Raw genomic sequence first — 27171 nt, 5'->3', positions numbered from 1 at the left:
TGACCTCAGCTTCGTTGGGCAGGCCACTTAGTCGCATGCCAGACATGAGACTCCCTAAACAACTGCTATATGTGGCGCTCCTTCATGGTAAAGAAGCCAAAGGTGGGCAGCGGAAACGGTACAAGGACACCCTGGTGAAGTGCGACATCACCACTAACGCCTGGAGACCCTGGCCGAAGACCGCCCAATGTGGAGAAAGTGCCCGGGAGGGCGTTGAGCTCTTTGAATCTCAACGCTGCGAGCATGAAGAGGTCAGGCGCAGGCAGCGGAAGGAGCATGTGGTAAATCAGTGCCACCCCGCCCTTCCCCCAACACATATCTGTCCTACCTGTGACACGGTCTGTGGCTCTCGTGTTGGACTGTTCAGCCACCAAAGAACTCACTTTGGGAGTGGAAGTCTTCCTCGATTTCGAGGGACTGCCTATGAATGAATGATTTATTCTGGCGATCAATAAACCATGTGCAGTTAAAATGGCATTCCTCATATAGCCAGTTACTCTCCACACTGATCCAGAGCGCTATACCTCCTAGCTAGAGGGCTCTATACATTTTATCGTTACAACTGGAATGCTGGTTGATGTGAGGAAATATTAATGCAAAGAAAGACTTGAAAAAATTATAGCCTTTTTCACTAGTGCAGAGGCGATTAAGGGATGATTTGACAGAGGTGTTTACATTTATGAAGGGATGGGACAGAGTAGGTAAAAACACACTGTTTCCAATGATTCAGGAGTCTAGGACAAAGGAACATAGGATGTAAGATTACATGAAGGAAAGTTAGGACAGTGAGCAGGAGAAACCTTTTTACAGGGAGGGCTGTGAGGCTATGGAATTCACTACTGGAGATAGTGATTGGAGCAGAGACCATACAGTTAATAATAGGTTCGATCGGTGGTTGAGGGAAAGGGAGGGATAAAGGGTTACGGGAAGAAGCGGGTTCACAGGATTAGGATACTACTCCTGTGAGGAATAAATACCAACATAGACTGGCTGGGCAGATAGTGAAATGCGCAAGAACACCCTTTAGAAAATGTCAGACAGTAACATTACCTTTCCTAACTGAATAGGGCAACTTACCAAGGCTGCATGAAGTTAAGAAAACTGATGAGCAGAGTAAGTTAAGAGAGAGAGAGAGAGAGAGAGAGACAGAGACACACAGGGAGGGAAATACAAGCTGTACATTAGCAGTGCAGAGTGGTCACTCTAAATCCTGTGGTAAATGCACTATGTCGACACTCCATGTTGCATGATGATCATTTGTTAACCAAGATCTCCAGTTTGTCATGGCAGAGGAGAGGAAACATTTTGTAAGCTCGTTCAGCCCAAGACCAAACTGTTGCTGCAATGAACATGAGCAGAAAAAATTAAACGGTGAAAAATGGCAGTGTAATTCAGAAACTGGAAGAGTCTTTCAGATTTTGTGTGTGACGGCTTTATGTTTGTTGAAACCAACTAAATATTGGAGCCAAAAAAAAAACCTTTTCAAAATTATCATTGAAATATTTTGAGCTTTTTATTTTTCTTCAGCGAAGCATTAATTTTCTGCAGAAGGTAATTTTACCCAGTCATTCATCTTGCCTTTGTGTGACACGCTGGCCAATTGCCTAGCCACAGCTGGCAGCTTGACACCAGGAGAAAGTCCAACTGTAGTCACCTGCCAAGGCCGGATAGTGCAGGATACTGGCCCCGCAGATGCCAGCTCACCAGACTGCAGTTACCTGCAACTCCACAATCCGATCACTGCCTTAAACTCACCTCTGAACGCAGACACTGAAATTCGTCCTGTCCTCATTGCCGCTGTTATTTCAGGGTGGCACATTGATGGGATGAGATGAAGTAAGGGTGAGAGGAGACATATGTGGAACATGAACAGCGGGACGGACTAGTTGGGCCGAATAGTCTGTGACTGGACTGTAAAGTTCGATGCAATTCTGTGCAATCATGCAGCAATACCAGGGGTACATTATCGAGGCTCCGCTTCACCTAGAGAACTATTTTGAGCCAAAGAAAAGTATCGTAATGGAGAGATACCAATTTCGTAATAGGGGGCAAGGGAATGGTGAACCAATCAAACACTATATCATTTCATTAACTGAACTGGCCGCTACGTATCACTTTGGACTACTCACAGAGGAAATGATCAGCGATCAATTTATTGAGAAACAGACAATCCCCTGCATTCGGGAATGCTTGCTAATGGAGGGTGACAAATTAACATTGGATAAAGCAACTAATTTGGCCATCCAAATCGAATCAGTGCTTTCCGATTCAAAAGCGATCAGATCCCCTGCTCCCGCTGTGCAGCTACAGCCAATAATAATAATAATAATAATAATAATGCGAAAAAGTCACTGGTGAGCGAAGTCTATAGGCCCCCTAGCAGTAGCAACTCTGTTGGTCGGAGTATAAACCAAGAAATAGTGGGGGCTTGTAAAAAGGGAACAGCAATAATCATAGATGATTTTAACCTCCATACTGATTGGACAAATCAAATTGGTCAGGGTAGCCTTGAGGAAGAGTTCATAGAGTGCATAAGGGATGGGTTCCTTGAGCAGTATGTAACGGAACCAACCAGGGGGCAGACTATCTTAGATCTGGTCCTGTGTAATGAGACAGGATCAATAAACAATCTCCTAGCAAAGTATCCCCTTGGAATGAGTGATCATAGCATGATTGAATTTCAAATTCAGATGGAGGGCGAGAAAGTTGGATCTCTAACCAGCGTACTAAGCTTAAATAAAGGAGACTACAAAGGTATGAGGGCAGAGTTGGCTAAAATTGCCTGATAAAATAGATTAAAGTGCAGCACGGTTGATGAACAGTGGTGTACATTTAAGGAGATATTTCACAACTGTCAAGAAAAATATATTCCAGTGAGATGAAAAGGGTGTAAAAGAAAAGATAGCCATCCGTGGCTAACTAAAGAAATAAAGAACAGTATCCAATTAAAAACAAGGGCATACAAAGTGGCCAAAAGTAGTGGGAGGACAGAAGATCGGGAAGCTTTTAAAAGCCAGTAATGACACAAAAAATGATTAAGAAAGGGAAGATAGACTATGAAAGTAAACTAGCACAAAATATAAAAACAGATAGCAAGAGTTTCTATAGGTATATAAAAAGGAGAAAAGAGTGACTAAAGTAAATGTTGATCCCTTTGAGGACGAGACCAGGGAATTAATGATGGGGAACATGGAGATAGCAGAAACTCTGAACAAATATTTTGTATCACTCTTTATGGTAGAGGTCACTAAAAATATCCCAACAAGAGTCTATGGGCAGAGGAGGAACTTAACACAATCACAATCATTAAGGAGGTGGTACTCGGTAATATAATGGGACTAAAGGCGTATAAATTCCCTGAATCTGATAGCTTGCATCTTAGGGTTTTAAGAGAAGTAGTGGCAAGGATAGTGGATGCATTGATTGTAATTTACCAAAATTCCCTGGATTCTGAAGAGGTCCCAGCAGATTGGAAAACTGCAAATGTAATGCCACTATTAAAAAAAGGAGGCAGACAAAAAGCAGGAATCTATATACCAGTTGGTTGGAACAATGATGGAGTCCATTATTAAAGAAGCAGTAGCAGGACATTTGGAATAACATAATTCAGTCAGGCAGAGTCAGCATGGATTTATGAAGGGAAAGGCATGTTGACAAATTTGCTGGAATTCTTTGAGAATGTAACGAACAGGGTGAATAAAGAGGAACCAGTGAATGTGGTGTATTTGGACTTCCAAAAGGCATCTGACAAGGTGCCACATAAAAGTTTACTGCACAAGATAAAAGTTTACGGGGTTGGGGGTAATATATTAGCATGGATAGAGAATTGGCTAACTAACAGAAAACAGAGAATCGGGATAAATGGGTCATTCTCGGTTTGGCAATCAGTAACTAGTGGAGTGCCGCAGGGATCAGTGCTGGGACCCTAACTATTTATAATCTATATTAATGACTTGGAAGAAGCGACTGAGTGTAACGTAGCCAAGTTTGCTGACGATACAAAGATGGGAGGAAAAGCAATGTTTGAGGAGGACAAAAAACTTGCAAAAGGACATAGACGGCTAGGTGAGTGGGCAAAAATTTGGTTGATGGAGTATAATGTTGCAAAGTATGAGGTTATGCACTTTGGCAGAAAAAAATCAGAGAATACGCCATTATTTAAATGGAGAAAAATTGCAATGTGCTGCAGTAGAGCGGGACCTGGGTGTTCTTGTGCATAAAACAAAAAAGGTTAGTATGCAGGTACAACAAGTGGTCAGGAAGGGCAATGGAATCTTGGCCGTTATTGCAAAGGGGATGGCGTATAAAAGCAGGGAAGTCTTGCTACAGCTATACAGGGTATTGGTGAGGCCACACTTCGAATACTAATTACAGTTTTGGTTTCCATATTTAAGAAAGGATATACTTGCTTTGGAGGCAGTTCAGAAAATGTTCACCAGGTTGATTTCAGAGATGAGAGGGTTGACTTATGAAGATAGGTTGAGTAGGTTGGGTCTATACTCATTGGAGTTCAGATGATTGAGAGGTGATCTTATTGAAACGTATAAGATTATGAGGGGGCCTGACAAGGTGGATGCAGAGAGAATGTTTCCACTGATGGGGGAGACTAGAACTAGGAGGCATAATCTTAGAATAAGGGGCCGCCCATTTAAAACTGAGATGAGGAGGAGTTTCTTCTCTCAGAGGGTTGTAAATCTGTGGATTCACTGCCTCAGAGAGCTGTGGAAGCTGGGACATTGAATACATTTAAGACAAAGATAGACAGTTTCTTAGCCGATAAGGGAATAAGGGGTTATGGGGAGCGGGCAGGGAAGTGGACCAGAGTCCATGATCGTATTAAATGGTAGAGCAGGCTCAAGGGGCCTTTTGGCCTACTTCTGCTCCTATTTCTTATGTTCTTATGTACAAGGCGTTTGTCCAAAACAGAAATCATAGCAGAAACCCGGGGCTAGTAATAAGCCACCTACTACGAATCGCGCGGGCTTAACTTGCACTGCTTTAACTGCAGGGACAAATGACCCTCAGCAAAGAGCCCTAACTGCCCTGCATGTGGGAAGAAATGCTCTGCATGTGGTAAAATGAAGCATTTTGCTCGGGTCTGTCAATCATCGCAGCATATTGGACATGTGGACGATCCCGATAGTGATAAACCCAGTATGGTTTACACTGTTGGTGACATTTCGCACATCGCTTCAGGCAAATTCAAGGACTGTGAGGTAAACATTGACGGCATGCCCTGCTGCCTCCTCGTTTACCTTGGAGCCAAGGTCTCCATATTGAGCGAGGCTGTGTACAAAACCCACTGTCAACTGTAGCCCGCAACTTCCACTCTACATGTGTACTCCGACTCCAAAATTGAGGTATTTGGGGTCATATCTACAATATACTACAGGGACATAACATTGGAGAACTTTTCCTTTTATGTCTCAAAGGGACGAAACCTCGTGGGTGTTGACCTTTTTGACAAGCTTGGGTTCAAAGTTTACAATCCAACTGGCACACCTATGTACATGGTGGACTTTGACAAGCAGTATCCCTCAATCTTCACAGGGTATAGAGTGACAACAAAATTCTGCCATTTTCCCCGCATTGACCCTTCTGTCAAACCGGATACGCAGCGACTTCACCGTCTCCCATTCATGGTTCGCGACCAAGTATCCACAGAATTAACGTGATTCGAATCTCAGGGAATCATTGAGAGCATCGACTCTTCACACTGGATCTCGAAATTAGTCATTGCTTGGCATAAAAATGGGGAGATCCGCCTCTGCATTGATCTGAAAGAGGTCAACAAGGCCAGCATCCCCAACAAGTACCCTCTTTCTACCATCGACGAACTGTCTTCAGAATTCCACGGCTCAATGGTCTTTATGAAACTCAACATGCGCTGCAGTTACCTGTAAATACCCCTAGCGGAGGACAGCAAACCACTCACGGCATTCACGATGCATGATGGTCTGTATCAGTATCGACGCATGCCCTATGGACTATCTTCTGCACCAAGTGCATTTCAGAAGATTGTCACTACTATGGATGCAGGCATAGAGGGAGCCCTCAATCTGCTTGATGATATCGTCATCCGTGGACGGACAATGGAAGAACATGATCAGCGACTTCACACAGTTATGGCTAGACTTGCTACACATAACATTACACTTCATGCCAATAAGTATACATTTGCTGCTCGAGAAATAAACTTTCTGGGCTATAGAGTCACAGCACAAGGTGCTTGACACCATTGACGCGATCCAGCAAATGCAGAAGGCTACCAACGTCAAAGAACTTTCATCACTCCTCAGCACTTGCAACTTCTATCTGAAGTTCATCCACTTCGCAAGTTGATGCGCAAGGACGCCCCTTGGGAATGGGCAGATTCCCAGGCTCAGACATTCACCACGCTTAAGGAGAAAATCACATCCCCTCCGATCCTCGCGCACTTTGATCCGAATGCCACTACGTATGTCACCAAGGATGCATCAGGCACTGCCTTGGGTGCTGTGCTCTCACAATGGATTGATGGCCTGGAACACCCAGTCGCCGTCGCCTGTCATACGCTCTCGTCTGCAGAACATAAATACTCTACAGGGGAATGCGAAGCACTCGCTTACATCTACGCTTGTGAACACTGGCACATCTACCTCTAATGCAGGAAATTTATCCTCCGTACGGATCACCAAGCGCTAACTACACTACTGGCTACAACAGGATCTGGGCACAGACCACTACGAATCGGCCGATGGTCAGATTGCCTTCACCAGTATAACTTTGATGTCCTGACGTTCAGTCTCTGTATTCACGGCAAACGAGCCAAAGGTGGGCAGCGGAAACTTTACAAGGACACCCTCAAAGCCTCCCTGATCTTATAGAAACATATAAAATTCTGATGGGATTGGACAGGTTAGATACAGGAAGAATGTCCCCGATGTTGGGGAAGTCCAGAACCAGGGGTCACAGTCTAAGGATAAGGGGTAAGCCATTTAGGACCAAGATGAGGAGAAACTTCTTCACTCAGAGAATTGTGAACCTGTAGAATTCTCTACCACAGAAAGCTGTTGAGGCCAGTTCGTTAGATATATTCAAAAGGAAATTAGATGTGGCCCTTATGGCTAAAGGGATCAAGGGGTATGGAGAGAAAGCAGGAATGGGGTACTGAAGTGCATGATCAGCCATGATCTTATTGAATGGCGGTGCAGGCTCGAAGGGCTGAATGGCCTACTCCTGCACCTATTTTCTATGTTTCTATGTTTCTATAAAGTGCAACATCCCCACTGACACCTGGGAGACCCTGGCCAAAGACCGTCCTAAGTGGAGGAAGCGCATCCGGGAGCGCATTGAGCCGACAGCGTGCAGAAGTCAAGCGCAGGCAGCGGAAAGAGCGTGCGGCAAACCAGTCCACCCACCCCTTCCCTCAATGACTATCTGCCCCACCTGTGACAGAGACTGTGGTTCTCGTATTGGACTGTACAGCCACCCAAGAACTCATGTTAAGAGTGGAAGCAAGTCTTCCTTGATACAGAGGGACTACCTATGATGATGATGATGATAACTTTGATGTACAGTACATTGTTGGCAATCGCAACCACGTAGCTGACATGCTCAGCTGCTCGACACCTGCTTCGGACTCTGGTGCTGACTTGTTCACAGATGACATAATCACGTCGATCATCACTCAGTCCATCAGAAACCTTGTCTCCTGCAACAAACTCAAAACCGAATCACCGCATGATGCTACACTCCAGCACATGTGCCACTTCCTCCAGACTGAGTGGTCTAAGCAAGTTCCGGAAGAGCTGAAAACATTCCAGACTTCGTGATTCTATTTGGAACGATGGCTACCTAACTCGTGGTGATAGAGCAGTAATTCCCAAGTCGCTTCAACAGCGCATTCTCTCATTGGCACACGATGGACACTCTGGCATTGTCTGCATGAAGCAGAGATGTCGCGATCAGTATGGTGGCCTGGGATTGAAACTCACATCGAGGAGTTCGTCTCACACAGCGAAGCACGCAGTCTGAGTGAAAAGGCCACAATCATCCGACCAGCACCAATGAAGCCCATTCCATGGCCACAAAGACCATGGCAACAACTTCAGTTGGATATCTTCAGTCCAGTTGAAGCAGCTCCACAGCACCAACATTACCTTGTTGTAGTACATGACCTGCATTCCAAATGGCCAGAAATCACTACATGTTCAGTGACCTCATCAACGATTGTCACTATTCTGCAGCGTATGTTCACGAATTGAGACCTCCCAGAGGTCAGAATCACAGATAATGGACCACAGTTTCTGTCCGACCAGTTTGCGGATTTCTTCATTCGTCATGCTATCGAGCATTGCCTTACTGCTCGGTATAATGCTCAAAGTAACGGGAGTGTTGAGCAATTTAACCGTGTCATCAAAGAGGGTTTAAAAGCCAACCCCACAGCAGGCCGAACATTTGACGAACCGGTTCAAACCATTCTCCACACATGCCATTCGACAAAGTAGTCGCTCATGGGGAAGACACCTGCTGAGCTCATGATTGGGCAGAATCTTCGCTGGCTACTGGACATTCTCAAACCCCCATCCAAACCTAGCATGAAGATAACCACACTCGCATCCCAGATTTCAGAACGGCAATGAAAAGCGAAGTCGTACACCGACACAAAACGACGTGCTCAAAAGCACCAACTGAAGGATGGAGATTGGGTGAGTTAAGCGCCCAAACCGTAGTCATAAGCTCGCACCCTCACTTTCGCCTCCAAAACAGATCGAGCAAAGGTTCAGCCCTCACACCCACGAGCTCAATGATGGAACTCGATGGAACGCTCGTAGACTGATCCCAACTCACAGGCCAACAGACCAGCAGGACAGAACAGAGGCACCGTTCTATTTCCCAACCGAAACCCTCGATCAAACACCGCAAGCTCCACGCCGGGCTCAGTGTATCAGGACATGACCTGGCTATCGCAATGACTTTGTCTGTACATAGACTGTGGTTTTAAAAAGAGGGGAAATATGTCGTGTTCATACTCGATTTGTTTGTTGCAGCTCACAGGACGGGCATTAGGACCTTATGGGAGCAATTCACAGTTGCTGTACTCATACTGGTTCATGCCGGTTTGGGGACACCATTTTAGGTTATATAAAAGCACAGTTAAGTTACATTTCTCCTGACTCAGTTTGTTAGTTATTTACGCATACACAACAATATTAGCATGGATAGAGGATTGGCTCGTTAACAGAAAATAGAGAGTCGGGATGAAAACAGAGAGTTGGAAAATGGTAACTAGTGGGATGCTACAGGGATCGGTGCTGGGGCCTCAACTATTTACAATCTATATTAATGACTTAGATGAAGGGACCGAGTGTAATGTAGCCAAGTTTGCTGATAATACACAGATGGGTCAGAAAACAAGTTGTGAGGAGTTGGGAGAGTCTGCAAAGCGATATAGATAGGCTAAGTGAGTGGGCAAACATTTGGTAGATGAAGTATAATGTGGTAAAGTGTGAGGTTATCCACTTTGGCAGTAAAAATAAAAAAGCTAATTATTATTTAAATGGAGAGAGATTACAAAATGCTGCAGTACAGAGGGATCTAGGGGTCCTTGTGCATGAAACACAAAATGCTAGTATGCAGGTACTGCAAATAATCTGGAATGCAAATGGAATGTTGGCTTTAGTGCAAGGGTATAAAAGCAGGAAGTCCTGCCACAACTGTACAGAGTATTGGTGAGACCACACCTGGAGTACTGCATACAGTTTTGGTCTTATTTGAGGAGTGATTGGAGGCAGTTCAGAGAAGGTTCACTCAGTTGATTCCTGAGATGAAGGGGTTGACTTATGAAGAAAAGTTGAGCTGGTTGGGCCTATACTCATTGGAGTTTAGAAGAATGAGAGGTGATCTTATTGAAAATTATGATAATGAGGGGGCTTAACAGGGTAGTTGTAGAGAGGATGTTTCCACTCATGAGGGAATCTACAACTAGGGGGCATAGTTTAAGAATAAGGGGTCGCCCATTTAGAACTGAGATGAGGAGGAATTTCTTCTCTCAGAGGATCATAAATCTGTGGAATTCTCTGCCCCAGAGAGGTGTGGAGGCTGGGTCATTGAATATATTTAAGATGGAGATAGACAGATTTTTGAACGATAAGGGAGTGAAGGGTTATGGGGAGCGGGCAGGGAAGTGGAGCTGAGCCCAAGATCAGATCAGCCATGATCTTATTAAATGGAGGAGCAGGCTCGAGGGGCCAAATGGCCGTCTCCTGCTCCTATTTCTTATGTTCTTATGTTCCCAACTCCTAGCCCCACCTCCACCTCGCCGGCCCTCCCCCTGCAACCCCCCAAATGCCCCAAAATGAGCGCTCCAGAATTTCTAGGCTACAATCTTTATTGAGCATTCCCCAACCAGACCATACAGTATAAAGATTTTTTCCTAAACTGTTTCTCACTGTAAGACATATGAACAGGAGTAGGCCACTCAGCCCCTCGAGCCTGCTCTGCCATTCAATGAGATCATGGCTGATCTGTGATCTAATTCCATCTACCCGTCTTTGGCCCATACCCCTTAATATCTTTGGTTAACAAAAATCTACCAATGTCAGATCTAGCATCAATTGCCGTTTGCGGAAGAGAGTTCCAAACTTCTACCACCTTTGTGTGTAGAAGTGTTTCCTAACTTCACCCCTGAAAAGAATGGGTCTAATTTTTGGGCTATGCTCCTACAATAGTCTTACAATCTCCGACCAGTGAAAATAGTTTCCCTCTATCAACCCTGTTTCCGGTAATATCTTGAAAACATCTTGAAAAATATCCTGAGACATGCAAAGATTTATTCATTTGAAGAAGTGATGTATGTTAAGAGAGCAGGTTCATTGATGTACCTGCAGTTGGTGAGGGAAATGCTGTTTATTTTCCAGGAGCAAACCAGAAAACACTTACCGTATATACTCGCGTATCCTACGATCTCACGTATCATGCGATCCCTAAATTTTCGTCCCCAAAACATGATTTTATCATATATCTCATGTATCATGCGAGTCACTTTTTTGAGATACCAGATGCCACTAGGCTAGGCTTTCAAACAAGTTTAACAAGTACCCAACACGTAACAAGTACCCTAACACATAACAACGATCGAATACAGACCTTAACAACCGAATCATGAAACATCGAGTGGATTCTGCTGTGAAAGCTGTTCGCGAATCGAACACCGATACAGCAATCATTCCAGCTGGCTTGACTAGCGTCGTTCAGCCACAGCCTCTACTGTGTTTGCGGGTAAAAGAAGCATGGGCTGAGATAGATGGAGCCTCTAATAATGCAGCAAACTTCAGAGGGAGTTGTGGGTGGCGATCTCTAGACCACAGCAAAGATACAGTACAAGCGACAATAGAGGCTGCAATCCAGCCCAGGAGATACCTGCCGAGATTCAGCGTGGATACGGTCCGCTTAACAGCCTAACAGCCTAATCTTGGCCAGCACTTCACACCCGCAAATTTTGTATCTCGCGTATCATGCGACCCCCCCAAATTTAGGTTACAATTTAGGTCTTCAAAAGTCGCATGATACGCGAGTATATACAGTACTTCACTGCTCAACCTGATCTCTTGCACATTTGTTACTAATGGCTCTCAGTGAGGATGTGACTCCTCTTCCTATAACAACAGATGCGCTACCTCACTGGGAGCAATGCGAAGTGGATATTCCCTCTAATTGAGAATTTCTGTTGCATGGTGTGAGCCATGGCTCCGTGGTAGCACTCTCGCCTCTGAGTCAGAAGGTTCTGGGTTCAAGTCCCACTCCAGAGACTCGAGCACATAATCCAGGCTGACACTCCCAGTGCAGTACTGAGGGAGTGCTACACTGTCGGAGGGGCAGTACTGAGGGAGCTCTGCACTGTTGGAGGGGCAATACTGAGGCCAAAGATCGCCCTTAGTGGAGGAAGTGCATCTGGGAGGGCGCTGAACACCTCGAGTCTCATCGCCAAGAGCATGCAGAAATCAAGTGCAGGCAGCGGAAAGAGCGTGCGGCAAACCAGTCCCACCCACCCCTTCCTCAATGACTATCTGTCCCACCTGTGACAGAGACTGTGGTTCTCGTATTGGACTGTGCAGCCACCAAAGAACATTTTAAGAGTGGAAGCAAGTCTTCCTCGATTCCGAGGGACTGCCTATGACGATGATGGTGACTGAGGGAGTGCTGCACTGTCGGAGGTGCCGTATTTCGGATTAGTCGTTAAACTGAGTCCCCCTTGCCCTTTCAGGTGCGTGTAAAAGATTATTTCAAAGCAGAGCAGGGGAGTTATCCCCGGTATCCCGGGCCAATATTTATCCCTCAACCAACATCACAAAAAAAACGGATTATCTGGTCATTATCTCATTGCTGTTTAAGGGATATTGCTGTTCCCAAATAACAACAGTGACTACACTTCAGAATGCAGTTCATTGGCTGTAACGTGCTTTGGGACACCGAGAGTTGTGAAAGGCGCTGTAGAAATACAAGCCTTTTTACAATTTCCCTCACATTACTCACACACTAAACTCACCTGAACTTCTGAATCAGCATCTACTGGCTGCAGTGGGAACCAGGTATCTCGATTATGATATTTCTGAAGTTCTTCTTTCTTGATGGCAACTTTACCTGAAAAGAGACAAAAAGATGTGTATAGTTAATCATTTCCCCTTTTAAAAGTGTTCCACCTATGCATGCACTGAATTCAGCTGTTTTGTATAATAACTAATATTAGTGTTTTCTTCAAGATGTGCTGAATGTGGAACAGAGGGTGCGATGGAAACAGACTTAATGGCCCAGATCTTGCTGGAGTGAGGCATCTCACTGCTTGCCCTGTTAGTTAGACTTTTCCCCTCAATCTTCAGCTCCAAAATGTTTTGCCCTGTAACTTGCTGGAAGTGCGAGCTGATAAGGGCGCAGCGAGGGCAACGGGGTATCTGGGACCTCCGTGACCGACTGGACCCACAGTCTATCTCCTTAACCCGTGAGATTTAAGAATTGAGAAAGAAACAGAGGAACGATGGAGAAACAAAGAGAGTGAATTAGAGTCACATCAGGTACAGAAAGAGAAATAAAGAGAGGGAAAGAAAGATTGGATTATGAGAGAGAGAAAAAGACAGATAGGAAAAGTAAGAATTTTTATTTTTTTATTTTAAAAATCTCGAGAACAATTTATTACCTGCAGGAATGAGACTCCACAGTTTCAATTGTTCCCTTTCTGGGCGCAGAGGTTGAGTGGCATTGCAAGAACATAAATCTCCTCATTGAAAAGGTTCTTTAAATACCAGCCCTAACTTTCAGCGGCGAGTTTGATCGATAATTAATGCGCAAATGCAGCAATTTCCTGAAACTCGTGGGGAGATTGCAGACGAGATGCCCTTTCCGAAAGGCTAACAAGCAGAGCGGCGCAAATCGTCTGGCAACTTGTGGCGATTTGCAACTCACGGGGAACCTCTTCCTCGCTACAAGTCGCTGGATGATTCACACGCCGTTAAACACGCCGTTATTCTGGCAGCAGATTCTGGACCATAGTTTCACTACTGTTTGCCATTGGCTGAAACTTTCAAAATGTAACAGTGTTTGACATGTAACAAATCCTCCGTGTCTAACACAGTGGAGACATTAATGGGACAGTGCATGAGAAAAAACACTTGCAAACACCAGCATCTGAGGAGGGAGGGCAGCTTCATGTCATTTGATCTTAGAGCACTGTGCACAATTCTGGTCTCCATATATCTTGATTAGACCACACTTGGAGCACTGAGCACAGTTCTGGTCTCCATATACCTTGATTAGACCACACTTGGAGCACTGAGCACAGTTCTGGTCTCCATATACCTTGATTAGACCACACTTGGAGCACTGAGCACAGTTCTGGTCTCCATATACCTTGATTAGACCACACTTGGAGCACTGAGCACAATTCTGGTCTCCATATACCTTGATTAGACCACACTTGGAGCACTGTGCACAGTTCTGGTCTCCATATACCTTGGTTAGACCACACTTGGAGCACTGAGCACAGTTCTGGTCTCCATTTTATAAAAAGGATATAGATGCACTGGAGAAGGTGCACAAAAAATTTACAAGGATGAGACCAGAACTGAGGGATTATAACTATCAGGAAAGACTGAACAGGCTCTAGAAAAGAGAAGGCTGAGAGGTGACCTGATAGAGGTCTTTAAAATTATGAAAGGGGTTTGATAGGGTAGACGTAGAGAAGATGTTTCTACTTGTAGGGGAGACCAAAACTAGAGGCCATAAATATAAGATAGTCACCAATAAATCCAATCGGAAATTCAGGAGAAACTTCTTTACCCAGAGAGTGGTGAGAATGTGGAACTCGTTACCACAGGGAGTGGTTGAGGCAAATTGCACAGATGCATTTAAGGGGAAGCTTCATAAACAGGTAAGGGAGAAAGTATTAGAAGGATCTGCTGATAGGGTGGGATGAAGAGAGGTGGGAGGAGGCTCGAGTGGAGCATAAACACCGGCATGAACCAATTGGGTCGAACGGCCTGTTTCTGTGCTGTAAATGCTGTCATTTCCTCAGGCCAACATGGGCAAATGGTGCTTGCTTCCAAGTTCAAAGATGTTTGCTGCTCACGTTTAGGTGAGCAGAAACCTAAAAGTTCAAAGAACAAGGTGAAGGCAATAGAGCAGGGTAGCATTGGGGGAAAACGAAGACCAGAGCGTGACAGGAAGGGACAGAATCTACAAACATAAGAATGTATCAGAAACTGGGGCCACAGCAGGAGAAAATGGTAAGAATACACATTTAAAAGCTCTTTAACTAAATGCACGCAGCATTTGTAACAAATTAGATGAGTTGTCGGCACAAATAGTTACAAATGGGTATGATCTGGTAGCCATAACAGAGATATGTTTGCAAGGTGACCGGGGGTGGGAACTAAACATTCAGGGGACTTGACAATTCGGAAGGACAGACAGAAAGGAAAAGGTGGAGTAGCTCTGTTGATAAAGGATGGAATCACTGCAATAGTGAGAAACGACATTGGCTCAAATGATCAAGGTGTTGAAACAGTTTGGGTGGAGATAAGGAATAATAAGGGGGAAAAAGTCACTGGTGGGCGTAGTCTATAGGCCCCCCTAACAGTAGCAACTCTGTTGGTCGGAGTATAAACCAAGAAATAGTGGGGCTTGTAAAAAGGGAACAGCAATAATCATGGGTGATTTTCACCTCCATATTGATTGGACAAATCAAATTGGTCATGATAGCCTTGAGGAAGATTTCATAGAGTGCATTTTTGCTATTGAGGGAGTGCAGCGAAGGTTCACCAGACTGATTCCCGGGATGGCAGGACTGACATATGAAAAAAGACTGGATCGACTAGCCTTATATTCACTGGAATTTAGAAAAATGAGAGGGGATCTCATAGAAATATACAAAATTCTGTTGGGATTGGACAGGTTAAATGCAGGAAGAATGTTCCCGATGTTGGGGAAGTCCAGAACCAGGGGTCACAATCTAACGATAAAGGGTAAGCCATTTAGGACTGAGATGAGGAGAAACTTCTTCACTCAGAGAATTGTGAGCCTGTGGAACTCTCCACACAGAAAATTGTTGAGGCCAGTTCGTTAGATATATTCAAAAGGGAGTTAGATGTGGCCCTTGCGGCTAAAGGGATCGAGGGGTATGGAGAGAAAGCAGGAATGAGCGACTAAAGTTGCATGATCAGCCATGATCATATTGAATGGTGGTGTAAGCTCGAAGGGCCGAATGGCGTACTCCTGCACCTATTTTCCATGTTTCTATAAGGGATGGGTTCCGTGAGCAATATGTAACGGAGCCAACCAGGGGGCAGGCTATCTTGGATCTGGTCCTGTGTAATGAGACAGGATTAATAAACAATCTCCTAGTCAAGGATCCCCTCGGAATGAGTGATCATAGCATGATTGAATTTCAAATCAGATGGAGGGTGAGAAAGTTGGATCTCTAACCAGCGTACTAAGCTTAAATAAAGGAGACTATGAAGGTATGAGGGCAGAGTTGGGTAAAGTGGACTGGGAAAATAGATTAAAGTGTAGGACGGTTGATGAACAGTGGTGTACATTTAAGGAGATATTTCACAACTCTCAAGAAAAATATATTCCAGTGAGGAGGAAAGGATGTAAAAGAAAAGATAGCCAACTGTGGCTAATTAAAGAAATAAAGGACGGTATCCAATTAAAAACAAGGGCATACAAAGTGGCCAAAACTAATGGGAGGACAGAAGATTGGGAAACTTTTAAAAGCCAGCAAAAAAGGACTAAAAAAATGATTAAAGAAAGGGAAGATAGACTATGAAAGTAAACTAGCACGAAATAGAAAAACAGATAGCAAGAGTTTTTAAAGGTATATAAAAAGGAAAAGAATGACTATAGTAAATGTTGGTCCTTTAGAGGATGAGACCGGGGAATTAGTGATGGGGAACATGGAGATGGCAGAAACTCTGAACAAATATTTTGTATCAGTCTTTACGGTAGAGGACACAAACAATATCCCAACAGTGGATAGTCAAGGGGCTATAGGGGAGGAGGAACTTAACACAATCACAATCACTAAGGAGGTGGTACTCAATAATATAATGGGACTAAAGGTGGATAAATCCTCTGGACCTGATGGCTTGCATCCTAGGATCTTAAGAGAAGTAGCGGCAGGGATAGTGGATGCATTGGTTGTAATTTACCAAATTCCCTAGATTCTGGGGAGGTGCCAGCAGATTGGAAAACTGCAAATGTAATGCCCCTATTTAAAAAAGGAGGCAGACAAAAAGCAGGAAACTACAGACAAGTTAGCCTAACATCTGTGGTTGTGAAAATGTTGGAGTCCATTATTAAAGAAGCAGTAGCAGGACATTTGGAAAAACATAATTCAGTCAGGCAGAGTCAGCATGGATTTATGAAGTCATGTTGACAAATTTGCTGGAATTCTTTGAGAATGTAATGAACAGGGTGGATAAAGGGGAACCAGTGGACGTGGTGTATTTGGACTTCCAGAAGGCATTTGACAAGGTGCCACATAAAAGTTTACTGCACAAGATAAAAGTTTACGGGGTTGGGGGTAATATATTAGCATGGATAGAGAATTGGCTAACTAACAGAAAACAGAAAGTGGGGATAAATGGTTAATTCTCGGGTTGGCAATCAGTAACTAGTGGGGTGCCGCAGGGATCAGTGCTGGGACCCCAGCTATTTACAATCTATATTAGTAACTTGGATGAAGGGACTGAGTGTAACGTAGCCAAGTTTGCTGACGATACAAAGATGGGAGGAAAAGCAATGTATGAGGAGGACACAAAAAACTTGTAAAAGGACATAGACAAGCTAAGTGAGTGGGCAAAAATTTGGTAGATGGAGTATAATGTTGGAAAGTGTGAGGTCATGCACTGTGGCAGGAAAAAAAAAAAATCGAAGAGCAAATTATTATTTAAAGAGAGAAAAATTGCAAAGTGATGCGGTACAGCGGGACTTGGGGCATGAAACACTAAAGGTTAGTATGCAGGTATAGCAAATGATCAGGAAGGCCAGTGGAATCTTGGCCTTTATTGCAAAGGGATGGAGTATAAAAGCAGGGAAGTCTTGCTACAGTTATACAGGGTATTGGTGAGGCCACACCTGGAATATGTCATACAGTTTTGGTTTCCATATTTATGAATGGAAGCTTGCTTTGGAGGCAGTTCAGAGAAGGTTCACTAGGTTGATTCTGGAGATGAGGGGGTTGAGTTATGAGGAAAGGTTGAGTAGGATGGGCCTCTACTCATTGGAATTCAGATGAGAGGTGATCTTATCGAAATGTAGAAGATTATGAAGGGGTTTGGCAGGGTGGATGCAGAGAGGATGTTTCCACTGATAGGGGAGACTAGAACTAGGGGGCATAATCTTAGAATAAGGAGCCGCCGATTTAAAACTGAGATGAGGAGGAATTTCTTCTCTCAGAGAGTTGCAAATCTGTGGCATTCGCTGCCTCAGAGAGTTGTGGAAGCCGGGACATTGAATAAATTTAAGACAAAGATAGACAGTTTCTTAGCCGATAAAGGAATATGGGGTTATGGGGAGTGGGCAGGGAAGTGGACCTGATTCCATGATCGGATCAGCCATGATCGTATTAAATGGCGGAGCAGGCTTGAGGGGCCGTATGGACTACTCCTGCTCCTATTTCTTATGTTCTTATGTTCTTAAGGTGTATTATAACTGTTTAGCTGAGGTGCTAACAGAAAACGGGATAAACGGGTTGTGGAATTTATTTTACAGCAAGACTTTCAGAACCCATTTGTCATGATTGCTACTCGAACAAGGGAACACAGAAATGTACAGGGCAAACAAGAAACATTTCACTCCTCTTGTAACTCCCACGCTGTGAACTGTATCTGACTAACAGAATGACACCACCCGCTGTGTATCCGGTGTCTCACTTCACAATTAACTACAGCATTCGACTTATGCTTCTGGAGCTTCCTCATAGTTTTTTTTATACTATCAATTATTCTTTGATCTCCTTGTTACAGACTGACCTTGTAGGAGAGCCCTCGCTCTCGATATTAAATCTTGATTTTAATCACTCCAACATTAACGGCCATGCCTTCAGCTGCCTAGGTCCATCTTTCTTCCTCTCCTCCTTTAAGACGCTCCTTAAAACCTAACTCTTTGACCAAGCATTTAATCATCTCTCCTAATAGTTATTTATGTGGCTCAGTGTCAAACTTTGTCTGATTATTGCTTCTGCGAAGCGTCTTGGGACGTTTGCTACATTAAAGACGCTGAATAAATGCAAGTTGTTTGCCCAGAAAGAGTATGGTGATCAAACAGATAGCTTGATTAGTTTGGTTCAACTATTGGTTTTATCACGTGGTCCTTGTTGCCTTTGGAAGGCAGCAGACTGTACTTTCACAAATTAGTCAAACAGTAAAAGACCACATGGATAGCAGCAGATACACAACATAGGTTCTTACAGTAGTTAAGGTTAGCTCGCATTTTAATTCGTAAAATAAAATGAGAGTCTTGTGCTAAACTATGATACAAGTAACATTCTTACATAGTGAGTATTTTCATTCTCTCACCATCCATGGAAACTAGCTGCAATGATTCCATTTGGTCATTAACGGCAATATTCGCAGCTTATCTTTGCGCTCTCCTTGAAGTTTTGCAATTCTTTTCTGGCTTCGTTTCATGGTAGGCACAGTGTTCTCTGTGCACCTGATACAGTGCCGTGTGTGCTTCATTCTTGTACGTCACCTTCTATCAACTATCTCCAAAACGGCATACACCAAGGATTCCTCATCTGTAGATCTTAGTTCTTGCTAACAAGAACTGCTCACTCCAGCATTATATCAATTAATTTTTCTGCATTCATGTCCTGGGCCAACATTCATCCCTCAACCAACATCATTAAATTCAATTATCTGGTCATTTATCTCAGAGCTTAGCTGCTGTGTTCCCTACATTACGACAGTGATTACATTTCAAAAGCGCTTTGGTACGTTTTTTGTGAAAGGCACTGTATAAATGCAAGTCTTTCTTTTTCAAAAAAGCAAAAGATCTTTAAGACAATGAGAGATTAGTCCCTTCAAAAAAAGTGTTGATTCCCTAATTCTCACCCACGCTCCCTTTCATCAGAGAATTTATCCACTGCTCTCAAAGGGTTAAGTGCCACGTTGCAGAGTTTGAGTTTGTATAACTTACAATTCCTCTTTGAGTCTTAAAACAATGAATAATCTAGTACTGAGTCACCTTGTGTGAATAAATACCAGTCAGTATAACCATTACATACCCTTTAATCAAGCTTGAATTCAAGCCTTCATTGAGCAGATTATGATGAGGTCATTTGGTGACATCCTACTAGCCTTCTCTCCCAATATTTAACAACACTCTTCCACTGATGGGTGGATGAGTCAAATAGTAATTTAAATTTCTCAAACGCTGCGGCCACTCAAGTCCTTTTAACTTGTTCACTTTTACTTCCCAAAAAAGTAACAGATTTAATAGTGTAATGTGCTAAAAGTGTGAATGCAATATGTTTTGATGTGCTGAAACTGTAATTGTACTTAAGCTTTCTAAAATAAATATAATTAAGCAAATACCTCAAGGTTATCGGATAAGACATTAAACCAAGGCCCTGTCCACCTTTCAGGTGGATGTAAAAGATGCCATAGCACTATTTTGAACAGGAGCAGGGGAGTTCTCCCTGATGTCCTGGGGCCAATATTTATCCCTCAATCACCATCACTAAGCTCACATTGCTGTTTGTGGGAGCTTGCTGTGCGCAAATTTGCTGCCGCATTTCCGACATTACAACAGTGACTACACTTCAAAAAGCACTTTAATGGCTGTAAAGCACTTTGGACATCCTGAGGTTGTGAAAGACGCTGTATAAATCCAAGTTCTATTGGGCGGGATTTTCAGCTTTTGAGATTCGGGGCATTAACAATGGTGAGCGGTCCTGATAACGCCTGGAAAAAGTTTGGGCCTCAGTTTATAAAATTCGGCAGAAAGTGAGATTCAATGATCAGGGGCGATAAATCAGGCATTACACACCTGTGCTTGGCCGCCCAAGCTGAAAATCGCGGTGCTAAAAAAGCTCTACATTTTGCGCATGCGCAGACGCGTTCGAATGTTCCCGGGCGATTTTGTTTACACAGATGCACCAGCCCATTTGGTTCACGGCGGGAGATATGGCGCAGCTATTGTACTATGGAAGGCACATGTGGCACAAGAGGAACTGCACACTTACTCAACCCTCCTTCTTGCTCTTATTGCAGGCAAAGTTAGCGCATAATCGGAGGGAGCAGCATCGGACCGGACAGCCTGATCTGCAAGACCTGACCAAGATAGAGCAGAGACCGTCGGCCTCATGGGCACCCCAGTTCGTGCGGTGGCCGGCGGCAATGCCAAGCCCCCTTCAGGTAGTGAAGGTAGGTGAATGGCATTTATGATTGATGCAACTTCCTTGCCCCCTTATATCAAGTGGCCTAGTCCCTTAACATGTACACATCCAATGCCACCTTCCTTTTATCTGCCTGCCTCCTCCCCTACTGCTAATCACATGTCTGTTGCTTTATGCTTACAGATGACCAGCCAGAAGCACAGAAGCCTTCACGTGCGCTGTCGACATCTGTATACGGGGGAGATGATGGGGGAGGGGACGACAATGTGCTACCTAAACATGAGACACCATCAGTCCCATCATGTGGAAACACAACTTCGGGGGACGACAGTAACTTCAAGGCGATTGAGGACTCTGAGGCTCCTGGCCCCAGTGGCCCACAGCAACACCCAACGGGAGGGGAAGCTCGGAGGCCAGTTCCGCGGTGCATGAGTCGGCATAGTAGGCAGACGTGGACCTGGACTTGGTGGCAATGTCCAAGGAGAACACGAAAATGCACCACGACCTCATGGGTGCATTGGGTAGGGTTCCACAGAGCATAGACGCACTTGCTGTGAGTGTGGCCGTATCCTTTGTCCCCAATCAGCCAGCTGCGCCGTTCCTTTCGTAGTCAAAACAATCATGACCAGTGCTCTCACACAGCATGAACGCATCATGTGCACTCCCTGGATGGCGGGCATTCACTGTGAGGATGCGCTGCATGTGGTCGCACACCAGCTGAACGTTGAGAGAGTGATATCCCTTTCAGTTTCTCAATACTTGTGTAATGCGTTGTGTAATGGTGCTCGCAAGGCCACGTGTGTGCAGTCAATGGCTCCTTGAACCCTTGGAAAGCCAGCAATTCTGCCAAATCCACATGCCCGCTCATTCTGGCTCTTCCTGCTCATTGGGAACATTATGAAGTCCATTCTGCGGGCGTACAGTGCCTTTGTGACACGGCAAATGCAGCGGATTGAGAGATGCTTCATATGTCCCCTGCTGCAGCCTGGAAGGAGCCGGAGGCATAGAAGGCCAGCGTCAGTCACCTTGGGCAGCATAGTCGTGTTGGCGCTGTAAGGCTGTAGGTCTGCCTGTAGGAGATAGCATATCTGTCAGCATTTCCTTTCGGAAGCACAGCCTTCTCAAACACTGTTTCTCAAGAGAGCTGAAGGTATGAGCGTTGGTACCTTAAACCCGTGGGGGGTAAGCCCTTCTCCCCAAACATCTTAGGCCTCTCCTCATCCGGTAGGCCGACATGGCCAAGAGCCCTTCTTCTATCCTGAAGCAGTCCAGCAATAGCATGGAGCATGATACGCTGGCAAACTAGTAATGCCCCCATTAAATTCGTCACGCAGCGTGTTGTGCGCAAACATTGTAGTCGATCTGACCTCCGATTTAGGATCCACCTCCCTCAAGTTAAAGACGTGGCAAATACCGCCAACTCGCCTGTGGGACTGCCTGGTTTTTCAGGGGTCACTTGGGACAGATGTATAATGCGCCGTTAGCCCCTAATTTAGCAGCCAGGGTGGTAGCGGAACTTGCAGAATGATTGACGTCATGATCCGATTGAAACTACAGGGCGGGGCAGAACATTTTTGCGGCGCCGCATACCGAGCCGAATTTGCCAACCAGGCGGTAAAAGATGGCCGCCCACCGTTATGTCTTCAGTCACCTTTACCGCCCCTCCGGCCGCTAACAGAGGCACAAGGGAGCCAAAAATCCAGCCCTTTCTTTTTAACTGGAGATGGTCAATAAATGTTGGCCTTGCCAGCGACGCCCACATCCCGAGAATGAATATAAAATGTCGTTTACACGTACAGCAATGAAGAAAATATATTTAGATGCTAAAAATGAAGCATCTTTCAAATCATAAATCCTCAATGTGCAATTAAACTGAGAAGGAACCTGGACCGTGTAAACAATCAACTAGTTTTAAAATGCTAAATGTCTATTCTTAACTCCTTACAGTCCCAGTTCTAGGCAACACAAAGGTATTTTGAGGCATTTCAGTTTAAAGCTCTGGTAATATGAACGGACAGGACAGCACTGCTCCTGTGATCCATCTCCTGCGATTAAAGTCTGACGCATGATTGCACGTTATGCAATCTGTTTGTCTGAACATACAGTATGATGATGCATTCTGGAAACACTCGTGTGGTGGGGAAACATTGAGCACAATGAATAATTCCTGGAATGGTTCGAATCAGAAACATAAATGACAACAAAGATTAAAGGCAGGGTTTGCAGATCAACGCTTGGAGTAGGCGCTCAGCTTCGGCTCTCCAGGCAAAGCCCACTCCTGCAATCATCAAATGATCACATTTCCTCCAAAGTCTCTGAGGGAGGATGGTGGGGAAGAGTGGGGAGGGGACAAAGGAGGAAGCTGGGGAGGAGGTGAGGGAGGGGAGGGGAGGAGTGGGGAGGGGGAGGAGTGGGGAGGGGTAAGTGGGGAGGGGAGGAGAGGAATGGGGAAAGGAGGAGTGGGGAAAGGAGGGGAGGAGAGGAATGGGGAAAGGAGGAGTGGGGAAAGGAGGGGAGGAGTGGGGAGGGGAGGAGTGGGGAAGGGAGGAGTGGGGAGGGGAGGGGAGGAGTGGGAGAGTGGGGAGGGGACGGGAGGGGAGGAGTGGGGAGGGGAGGGGAGGAGTGGGGAGGGGAGGAGTGGGGAGGAGTGGGGAGGGGAGGAGAGGGGAGGAGAGGGGAGAGGAGGAGTGGGGAGGGGGGGAGGAGTGGGGAGGGGGGGAGTGGGGAGGGGAGGAGTGGGGAAGGGAGGAGTGGGGAAGGGAGGAGTGGGGAAGGGATGAGTGGGGAAGGGATGAGTGGGGAAGGGATGAGTGGGGAAGGGATGAGTGGGGAAGGGATGAGTGGGGAAGGGATGAGTGGGGAAGGGATGAGTGGGGAAGGGAGGAGTGGGGAAGGGAGGAGTGGGGAAGGGAGGAGTGGGGAAGGGAGGAGTGGGGAAGGGATGAGTGGGGAAGGGATGAGTGGGGAAGGGATGAGTGGGGAAGGGATGAGTGGGGAAGGGATGAGTGGGGAAGGGATGAGTGGGGAAGGGATGAGTGGGGAAGGGATGAGTGGGGAAGGGATGAGTGGGGAAGGGATGAGTGGGGAAGGGATGAGTGGGGAAGGGATGAGTGGGGAAGGGATGAGTGGGGAAGGGATGAGTGGGGAAGGGATGAGTGGGGAAGGGATGAGTGGGGAAGGGATGAGTGGGGAAGGGATGAGTGGGGAAGGGAGGAACAAGCAAGGCGGAGGAGGGGAGGGGAGGAAGAGGCGGGGAGGAGAGGGCGGGGGGAGCAGGGGGAGGGGAGGAAGGTAGAGGAAGGTAGAGGGCGGATGGGAGGAGTGGGGAGGGGATGGAGGATGGTGGAGGATGGCAGGGAGAGTGGAGGAGGGGGAGATGAGGAAGAAGCAAGGCGGGGAAGGGGAGGAGTGGGGAAGGGAGGGCGGAGGGAGAAAGGGGAGGGAAGGAAGGAGTCAGGTAGGGCGGAGGGGAGGGTAGAGTAGGAAGGAAGGGGGAGGGGAGGAAGGAGGGAGGCGGGGAGGGGAGGGTAGGAAGGAGTGGAGGGGTTGAACAGAATCTAGACGTGTTCAGTCAGAGTATGCTAGTGATCTTTCTCCAAATGATGTGCCCGTGGCTCCCAACATTGAGGAATGAGCTGGCACTTTATCAGGGGGTTGCCAACTTAGTAATTCAGAAAAGCACATTTCACAATCTGATTGGCAATGGTTTCATTTAAAGTTTCATTACTAAATAAACAGTTAACTTGGAACATTTAAAACATACAAAAACAACTCTCAGCAACGAGAAGTGAGAGAGCTCGGTGTGCCTATTCAATTCAGAGTCTGTGCCTGATTACGGTCAGAGACCCCTGTGCACAGCACCATACACCCACTACTGTAGGATGCACAAATGACCATCCCAATTTCTCAATGGGGAAAAAATTACACTGTGTTTCGAAACAGTTCATGGGATCATTAGTTTGCTTTATTACTGATTTAAATATCCGCAGGGGTGGATTGGGTTTATTGTTTTCACACACAAAAAAAGAGAATATCCTAAAAGGAGCCAAAAGCATAGACTTGCCTCCTTGGCTATCGCGTGACGTTTAATCCCCAGGCTTGTAACATAAAACAACTGCCAGCCGTTTCTCAGTGGGCAGCACTCTCACCTCGGAGTCAGAAGGTTGTGGGTTCAAGTCCCACTCCAGAGACTTGAGCACAAAAATCTAGGCGGGTACTCCAGTGCAATGCTGAGGGAGTGCTGCACTGTTGGAGGTGCAGTCTTTCAGATGTGACGTTAAACCGAGGCCCCATCTGCTCTTTCAGGTGGATGTAATTGATCCCATGGCCCTATTTTGAAGAAGAGCATGGGCGTCTTGGCCAATATTTATCCCTCAATCAACATTCCGAAAACAGATGATCACATTGTTGGTTGTGGGAGCTTGCTGTGCGTTAATTAGCTGCCACATTTCCTACATTACAACTGTGATGACACTTAAGAAAGCACTTAATTGGCTGTAAAGTGCTTTGGGACATCCTGAAGTTGTGAAAGGCGCTGTATCAATGAAGCCTCCCCGTCTGGCTGCACCTTCCACCACTTGCCCCGCCCAGACCTCCGTGGTGGCAGTGTGGCTCTCATCACCAAATCACACCTTGGTCTGTCCTCCTTCGAGCATCTGCCCTTATTACACCCTTCTCACCTCTCATTTAAAATTCATATTCTCTACCACCCAGTCAAGTACTATAAAAATGTTATCACCGAAATATCCTCACTGCTTTCTTCCCTCAGACTCTGCACCAAGCGACTTCTCATCCTCGTTGATTTCAACCTCCATCTCAATTTATCATGCTCTCTCTCCTCTGAGTTCACTGCCCTCCTGTCCTTCCTTAATCTCTCCCTCCATGTAAACGTCCCAACCCATATTCACGGCCACCTCCTCGACCATACTTTCTCTCGTGGCCTTTCATCGTGTCAATCACAGATAAGGCCATCTCTGACCACTTCCTCGTAACGCTCTCCACCCACATACCCCTCCCACCCCAACCCTACTTCCTTCTGTGTCCGCCCCTGAAAAAAAAACTCTCTCCCAACTCTCTTACAACTGCACTTACAAAATTCCAACTGTCCAGCCTTTGGCCCTCCATTCACTACAACAGTTCTGCAGCTACCAATCTGCTCAACCACACCTTCACCAGCACCTTTAATGTCCTAGTCCCTATAAAAACAATTACCCTCTCTCACCCTGGCCGTTCTTCATTCGCTCCTTTAAGTCCAAGGGACGCAGATTTGAATGGATATGGCGGACGACTGGTTGAGCCATTCACCACCAGATCTGGCTGGACCACACAAAGCACTATTGGATCCTGCTCACATCTGCCAAAATTGCTCACTATTCCAGAATCATTATGGAATGCAAAGATAAACCCTGGCTTCTATTCTCTACTGCTAGTCGTCGTCTTAAACCCCTTTCCCCAGTCTCCTCCTTCACCTCCGACAATAAGCGTGATGAGCTCAAGGATTTATTTGTCTCTAAGATTGAGACCATCCATTCAGCTGCCTCTGCCTCGTCCCTTCCTTCCTTCCCCAAGCTCGCCGGACCAAACTTCCCCCCTGCCCTAGCCCTGAACTCACATCTTTCTCAGTTTCTCTCCAATCTCCCCTCATGCCCTCTCCACTGTAATCTTGTCCATGAGACCCACTTCCTGCTCCCTCGATCCCATTCCCATCAAGCTGCTGACCACCCAGCTTCCTTTTCTGGCTCACATGTTAGCTAACATTGTTAACGGTTCTCTCTCCTCAGGTACTGTCTCCTGCTCCCTCAAATCTGCTGTCATCACCTCTCTCCTTAAAAAAAACAACCCTTCACCCTTCCGTCCTTGCAAACTATTGCCCCATTTCCAACCTCCCTTTCCTCTCCGAAGTCCTTGAACGTGTTGTCGCCTCCAAAATCCGTGCTCATCTTTCCCACAACTCCACGTTTGAATCCGTTAAATCAGGTTTCCGCCCCACCACTGTATCAAAATGGCTCTCATCAAAGTCACAAATGACATCCTTTGTGACTGTGACAAAGGTAAACTATCCCTCCTTGTCCTTCTCGATTTGTTTGCAGCCTTTGACACTCTATCCTTCTCCAACACCTCTCCACTGTCGTCCAGCTGGGTGGGACTGCACTCGCCTGGTTCCATTCTTATCTATCTAATTGTAGCCAGAAAATCACCTGCAATGGCATCTCTTCCCGCTCCCGCTCTTCCCGTTACCTCTGGTGTCCCCCAAGGGTCTATCCTTGGCCCCCTCCTATTTCTCATCTGTATAT

General features: G+C 45.8%; 1 protein-coding gene across 4 annotated transcripts in view; it reads right to left on the bottom strand.

The window, feature by feature from the left end:
• rasa3 (RAS p21 protein activator 3) overlaps nucleotides 1-27171 on the bottom strand; it is a 264967-nt gene that overhangs the window by 105266 nt on the left and 132530 nt on the right. For all 4 annotated transcript variants that reach the window (XM_070891793.1, XM_070891796.1, XM_070891795.1 and 1 more), the window contains one exon: nucleotides 12530-12624. In XM_070891793.1, the coding sequence (XP_070747894.1) occupies nucleotides 12530-12624 (95 nt within the window). The remainder of the gene's footprint in view (nucleotides 1-12529; nucleotides 12625-27171) is intronic.

Source organism: Pristiophorus japonicus, chromosome 10, assembly GCF_044704955.1.
Source record: "Pristiophorus japonicus isolate sPriJap1 chromosome 10, sPriJap1.hap1, whole genome shotgun sequence".
NCBI lineage: Eukaryota > Metazoa > Chordata > Chondrichthyes > Pristiophoridae > Pristiophorus > Pristiophorus japonicus.
Note: the sequence above shows the minus strand (reverse complement) of the source record. Positions and strands in the feature narration are given on the sequence as shown.